The sequence below is a fragment of the Watersipora subatra genome, chromosome 10 (assembly GCF_963576615.1).
Source record: "Watersipora subatra chromosome 10, tzWatSuba1.1, whole genome shotgun sequence".
Classification (NCBI taxonomy): domain Eukaryota; kingdom Metazoa; phylum Bryozoa; class Gymnolaemata; order Cheilostomatida; family Watersiporidae; genus Watersipora; species Watersipora subatra.
Genome location: NC_088717.1, coordinates 60,023,358 through 60,031,050, shown reverse-complemented (window position 1 = coordinate 60,031,050; position 7,693 = coordinate 60,023,358). Strand labels below are relative to the sequence as shown.

Below are 7,693 nucleotides of genomic sequence, written 5' to 3'. Positions count from 1 at the left end.
CATTCATGATAGAAAAGTTCACCGACGCTGGGCAATCACACTCAATAACGCTGTAGTAAATGAGCCCGCTCTACTCCATTCTCTAACTGTACGCTAAGCCATTGTATCCCACTCAATTAGCCCTCTGATGACACAAGCTCGCTGAATTAATCCTTCGTATCCATTACCAATAATTGATCAGTCAGCCTCGTCATACGCTGAGTAAGAAGACAGCTGCCACGCTTGTCATGACAAACTCTGAGTGACTCTCTCGGCGCTAGTTTGCCTGTGTCAGGCCATTGCAAGAATGGGGTGAGTCTAAAAAGAAGGATAGCAGGTATATATCATGATGCATCATGCGACCTTGCAGCTCGTGTTATTGCTCGTCACGCACGATGACAATGCTTACATCATTCGTGCAGTACGCATGCTTAACAAACAAACAAGCAACAGAGTATCACTCGATTACAAAAGCATATTAAATAGGTTATGACAGGCTGTTTTGTGAATGCTTGTCATGCATCAGACTTACCGTGTCTCCACCTGGTTCGGTCAGTCTAAATTGCAGTATTTCTTACCATACGGCAATGTTATAGCTACATGTAGATATGTGGCAACAACCCAAAAATATATTCAATTTGATAAATAAGCTCATCGGCCAACCATTGCAGGTTGTAACATATCTTTTACCAGCGTTCTTATTAAGTACACTCAAGTCACTGAAGACAATTGAAGCTGGAGACTTGACACTACATACCATCTCCATAACATCCAAAGGTGCCTGTTGAACAACATCAGAACTCATTTCGACTCTTAAAGCCAATTCTGCAGGCTGAATCCTACCTTGATTGATACGATGTAACAGCCAGATGGCTGAAGCCACTACAGACAGGAAAGTAAGCACACACTTGTATTTTTGCTCAGTAGTGGCACTTGCTAGCACCTGTGACATTTGCTGGCACCTGCGACATCTGTAGCATTTGTTGGCACATGTAGCATTTGGTAGCAACTGTGACACCTGCTGGCAACTGTAGCACTTGCTGGCACTTGCAGCACTTGCCGGCAATAAAGGCATCTTCATAGCATCCCCAACAACCTGTTATTTGTCCACCTCATGCTAAAACATGAGTTGTTGATATACTTACTTCTATTCACAAAGTTTGGGGCTGATTCTTGATTTCAAGGTTTTGAATGGACTCTATATTGGAGATTTGAGCCTTTCGAAGAATGAAGACTTTCTGTTACGCAATTCCATCACTCACATTCTATCAGCGCTTGATGAGTCACACCCTCACTTCCGAGACATTTCCTACCTCTGTCTAGATCTCTCTGACTCGCCTCATCAGCGAATCGCTCCTGTTTTCGGAGAATGTATAGAGTATATTCACAGAGCACGAGCTAATGGGGGTAGGTTATAGTTCCCTCCGTACTCGCTTGCCAGAGCTCATATATCTCTCAGTCTAACACACCTATGTTACCAAGGATGAGAAGATGCTTCATATTTTGTTTTCGTTTTCATCGTTGCAAAAAACTCATGGTCACAATCCAGACAAAAACGATCTGCTTTCACTACTATTTTTATTAAATAAAAAAGTAGAGTTGTGCTCTCTTACCGTAGTGTAGTTTTTTCCCATTACTTGTGTATGAATTATTACAAGATAATATTTAATACAATACAAAGACCAAGTAAATTTTTTTCAAAATTTAATTTTCAGTACGTTTGAGATTTTAGATTTGTTACCGAGAGCGCATTGTAGTTTCAGTGCGTGCTATTTGAGTTGTTGGATATCTGTTTTCAGAGCGTATTGGATGTGTGGGAATATATCTAAAAAGGTGCGTAGCTTCAGGTCCTTCATTCATTATAATACATACTCTGTATATGCCTCATTCATTACCGTTGCACTCTGTAGGGGCAGTTTTGGTGCACTGCAGTACGGGGGTGTCGCGTGGCCCCGCAATAGTCGCTGCATACCTCCTCACTAGGTCTTCCCTGAGCCTTGATGATATACTACACGCGCTATCCGCAGTACGACCTTGTAGTAACCCCAACCATGGATTTCAACGGCAGCTGGAGGATTGGAGCCAGCAGCATAGAAAGAAGTACACGGAGAGGGTCAAAGGGTGGCCAGATGTGAAGCATGATGACGAGGGACGCTGTTCAGTTCTTGTGAGTCGTATAGGAGTGTTTCTACAACTAGAGTATTTCTAACAGTGGCAGACGCAGGTAGACAGGTGCAGGTACCTATGCCTTTCGTTTGGCTTCATATAAAAGTCATAGCTGCCAAATGTCTGCAAAATACTCTTCAGCTCGACTTTATGCAAACTAGTGTACTAGTAAAATGGCATGAATTATAAGGTACAAGTCTGACAGCTATCTATCGCTAGCATGCCAGAGTCGACAGCACCATGAAAATAGTAGTGAGAACTGTGCTCATATAGTAGGCTGTCTTAATTTGCCAACTATAATTAATTGTCTATTGACAGCGTAACAACATCTGTTGCGGGTTGGCTAGAAATATTTGTGGCCAGATGATTTAGTTTTGTATGAAGTAGTTGTGGCTTGCTAATCTAGACCAGCCCGTAGGGAGAGGGGAATAGGAACCGTAATGGTTGAATCGCTTGTGTGTGTGTTAAACCACCTGAACTATAAATAACAACAATATTTAACAAGATACCTAAAACAAGGATAAACACAAGCGCGTCTGCTGAAGTACTTTATGGTTAAAGCTAAAACCTTCTCCTGGCTGCATGTTGTTATGCCTCAAGATCCCAGCAGTCATCGTTACTATCACCTCAATATAAAGCTCTCCAAATTATGATGTAAGATTTGATCAAACATTTGGCTATACACTCAACATATGACATTGGAAGTTTCTTAAAACGACATATTTTTATCAGTTCAAATAAAGAAACTGAATAAAAGTTATACAAAATGTAAAATATGAAAATAAGAGATAATATATAATAATGGTTAAGTAAAGTTTAAAACTAACGTTTAGTTAAGTTTACTTTAACTTAACAAATCTTAACTTACATAACCTAAACTTAGCTTAAGTTTAGGTTATGTAAGTTAGTTTAAACTTACCTAAGCTAAGTCAGAGTGAGCTTCACCCTGTATCTCGACTGCCTCCACTACTCCTGCGAGTCACTGAACCATAACTTCTGTTTGCGTGTCTCTAAGATAAATAATACTAACAGTTTTATTTATTATTACTTTATTACTTTAATTTTTACTATTATATTTTTATGGGAATATTTGCTTCAACCCACAATGATATTAACATATGTGGCAAATCTTGAAAAAATTTATATAAGTTCAGACAACATTCAGTTTAGCAACCTGCTTTAGGGTGTACCGCTGGTGAGTAATCTTTATTTAGGGGTGTAACGCTGGTGAGTCATCTTTATTTAGAGATGTACTACTGGTGAGCCATCTTTATTTGGAGGTGTACTACTGGTGAGTCATCTTTATTTAGAGATGTACTACTGGTGAGCCAGCTTTACTTAGAGATGTACTACTGGTGAGCCATCTTTATTTAGAGATGTACTACTGGTGAGCCATCTTTATTTAGAGGTGTACTACTGGTGAGCCATCTTTATTTAGAGATGTACTACTGGTGAGCCATCTTTATTTAGAGGTGTACTACTGGTGAGTCATCTTTATTTAGAGGTGTACTACTGGTGAGCCATCTTTATTTAGAGATGTACTACTGGTGAGCCATCTTTATTTAGAGATGTACTGCTGGTGAGCCATCTTTATTTAGGGGTGTACTACTGGTGAGCCATCTTTATTTAGAGGTGTACTACTGGTGAGCCATCTTTATTTAGGGGTGTACTGCTGGTGAGCCATCTTTATTTAGGGGTGTACTACTGGTGAGCCATCTTTATTTAGAGGTGTACTACTGGTGAGCCATCTTTATTTAGGGGTGTACTGCTGGTGAGCCATCTTTATTTAGGGGTGTACTACTGGTGAGCCATCTTTATTTAAAGATGTGCTACTGGTGAGCCATCTTTATTTAGAGATGTACTACTGGTGAGCCATCTTTATTTAGAGATGTACTAATGGTGAGCCATCTTTATTTAGAGATGTACTACTGGTGAGCCATCTTTATTTAGAGATGTACTACTGGTGAGCCATCTTTATTTAGAGGTGTACTACTGGTGAGCCATCTTTATTTAGAGATGTACTACTGGTGAGCCATCTTTATTTAGAGGTGTACTACTGCTGAGCCATCTTTATTTAGAGGTGTACTACTGGTGAGCCATCTTTATTTAGAAGTGTACTGCTGGTGAGCCATCTTTATTTAGAGATGTACTACTGGTGAGCCATCTTTATTTAGGGGTGTACTACTGGTGAGCCATCTTTATTTAGAGGTGTACTATAACTGGTGAGCCATCTTTATTTAGGGGTGTACTACTGGTGAGCCATCTTTATTTAGAAATGTACTACTGGTGAGCCATCTTTATTTAGGGGTGTACTACTGGTGAGCCATCTTTATTTAGAGGTGTACTACTGGTGAGCCATCTTTATTTAGGGGTGTACTACTGGTGAGCCATCTTTATTTAGAGATGTACTACTGGTGAGCCATCTTTATTTAGAGGTGTACTACTGCTGAGCCATCTTTATTTAGAGGTGTACTACTGGTGAGCCATCTTTATTTAGAAGTTTACTGCTGGTGAGCCATCTTTATTTAGAGATGTACTACTGGTGAGCCATCTTTATTTAGGGGTGTACTACTGGTGAGCCATCTTTATTTAGAGGTGTACTATAACTGGTGAACCATCTTTATTTAGGGGTGTACTACTGGTGAGCCATCTTTATTTAGAAATGTACTACTGGTGAGCCATCTTTATTTAGGGGTGTACTGCTGGTGAGCCATCTTTATTTAGAGATGTACTACTGGTGAGCCATCTTTATTTAGGGGTGTACTACTGGTGAGCCATCTTTATTTAGAGGTGTACTATAACTGGTGAGCCATCTTTATTTAGGGGTGTACTACTGGTGAGCCATCTTTATTTAGAGGTGTACTATAACTGGTGAGCCATCTTTATTTAGGGGTGTACTACTGGTGAGCCATCTTTATTTAGGGGCGTACTACTGGTGAGCCATCTTTATTTAGAGGTGTACTACTGGTGAGCCATCTTTATTTAGAGATGTACTACTGGTGAGCCATCTTTATTTAGAGGTGTACTACTGCTGAGCCATCTTTATTTAGAGGTGTACTACTGGTGAGCCATCTTTATTTAGAAGTGTACTGCTGGTGAGCCATCTTTATTTAGAGATGTACTACTGGTGAGCCATCTTTATTTAGGGGTGTACTACTATAGCAATTCACACTTATTTAGGGGTGTACTGTTTGTATCCCACACTTATTTAAGAGTGTACTGCTAGTATCCCACACTTATTTAGGAGTTTACTATTAACAAGTCACACTTATTTAGGGGTGTACTTCCAGTAACTCTCATTTATTTAGGGGTGTACTGCTAGTAAGCCAAGCTTATTTGTTGAGTATTTTCATAGAATGTTGGCTTATTGTACATTGTCAGTATAGTTGCTGCAATATAAAATTAGGGTTTTTAACGATAACATCACTAAAGCTTTTGTATAATGACAGATCAAATTTCTCTCATGTGTCGAAATGATAGCAGTTGTGAGATTCCTGACTTTTGGAGTTGAAACTATTATATATATGATGAGGACAACCACTTTGCTTTGTTATCTTGGTTTGACCAGATCGGTAACTTGCTGTTGTTAAACGGCTCTCTTAGAGTTGAGTCAAGCTGACGATGTGAGCCACTGAGCATGACCTTTTGAAAAGAAAACTATCTAGAAGCTTTTGAAGTGAGCTGGCCATTTGCCGTCTATCATAGCGGGTAGACCACTAGTGGTCATTCCATTCCCTAAAAAAGTCATGTCTTTAGTGTGTAAGGCAGTTTTGTCAACAAATGTCTGCCGCTTTTATTTGTAATGATGATCCACAGGCTGCACTTCCTGTAGCGCAAGAGAAATATAAAACTAATGCTGCCATGTTATGGTGATAGAAAACAGTCTCAGGTGTGTCCATCCACAAAGCTCAGCATTTACTATAATGGTTGCGCTATGTCCTTGACACCGCTGGCTTTAAATTTTTTATGGCTGTTGGTTCAAATTAGTCGCAGATCTAAGATCTGATATTGCTAAGTTCTAAAACAGTAGGTAATAAGAGACACAAAGTCGGTCATAAAGTAACTGAGTGAGAACTTTATTATAGCCTTTACAAACTATAACAGCTTGAGATACTAGACTTCCTAATGAATATAATCTATTGAAATTTCCTGTCTTGTCTTTTCTAGGCAAACAGGTTGCAAATGTAGGGCTTTCTGTAGAATGTAAATGTCAAAAAAGTGACCAATCATCTCCTCTTCAATTTTCTTCCATGCTGGTTGGCACATGCATGCTTCCTAAAACTTGGAAGGTTTGTGCAGCAACAACCATTGAAAATTCTGTGCAGGTTTTGAACAGTAAAGACTACCAGCCTTGATCTGTCTGTAAGCGTTCAACATTGACAGACGTGTCACTCACAATATGTACAAACCTGTGATCCCAATAATTGGCCACGTTCTCAAAGTTTCAATTTTACAAAATTTATGTTCTCACAACTTTGAAGTCTGTTTTGGCATGGTCTATTCTATTATTATAATATTAGTATTATTATATTCTAGTCATCTTTGAGTTTTTCATGTTATTTAAAATCTCAGGACTAACACAGTTTCGGAAAAAATTCGCAGGTAAAGAGTTTGCGGGTAAAGAATTGGCAAGTAAAGTCAATAAGTCAAAAGCTTCATGTCAAGTCATACAGAAAGCTTCACCAAGGGCAGATTGGCAAATATTTGTACCAGCTGCAACTTGTCAGTTTTGGAGCCAATTTATAAACAAAAATCAATCACTTGTAGCCTGTTGATAGTCACTTTTGTAATCATTTCAAGCCGTAGCCAGATCACCTGAAAAGTTGTAGACAAGGAAACAAAATTAACCTTTGTAGAGAAGTACATGAGTACTCCTATAAAAAGTTTCTGAGGAAATTGTCCTAGAATCGCGAGTAAGATAGTTAAATTTTGCCCCTTGATTCTTAACTATGGGGAATTGTGCCCAGAATAAGTCACATTGTGACTGATGAGTAATTAATACCCTGATAGGATAACTCTTTGAAGACAACAGTTGCCTATCTTCCAGTAGGAAAAAGGTTTTGATACAGGACTTGTGACATTTTCGAGGTTTGTTATATTTGTTGCATTATTTGACCTAGATCTCTATGGTACTTCTTTATAACACCCAATCTTCATGGCCATCAGTTCTTGAAAACTATATAAATTCAATACATGAGTAAGAAGTTTGCATAAAGACTAATTTTTTCTGCAAGTTGATCAATATGCACCAGCAGACGCTTCTGAACCAGATAAACTCACCCATCGACTAGCTCTATATAGAGTTGTCTCTCCTAAGTTATAATAGATATGAAACAGTTGCTAGAAAAACACAAAGCAGATATAAATTTAGTTGCAAGCCACTCCAATTCTTCCTCAGTTTTTCTAAAAGCCCTTTGCTTTGTTCCAAAAAATGCTTTGTTGAGCACGCAGAATGTTTCGCCTAACTAAAGTGCACCTGCCTCTCAGCTGTTCCTCACCAGTCGCTTAGTGGTCTAAAATACCTAACCTGCAAACTACAGGTCAGGGT

At 39.0% G+C, this 7,693-nt stretch overlaps 1 protein-coding gene across 1 annotated transcript; it reads left to right on the top strand.

The window, feature by feature from the left end:
• Positions 1-848: 848 nt before the first annotated feature.
• Positions 849-2,188, top strand: LOC137407291 (dual specificity protein phosphatase 22-A-like). Its single transcript, XM_068093896.1, has 3 exons — positions 849-875; positions 1,164-1,386; positions 1,890-2,188. Exons 1-3 carry the CDS (start codon positions 849-851, stop codon positions 2,186-2,188), a joined length of 549 nt encoding a protein of 182 aa, XP_067949997.1.
• Positions 2,189-7,693: the final 5,505 nt, after the last annotated feature.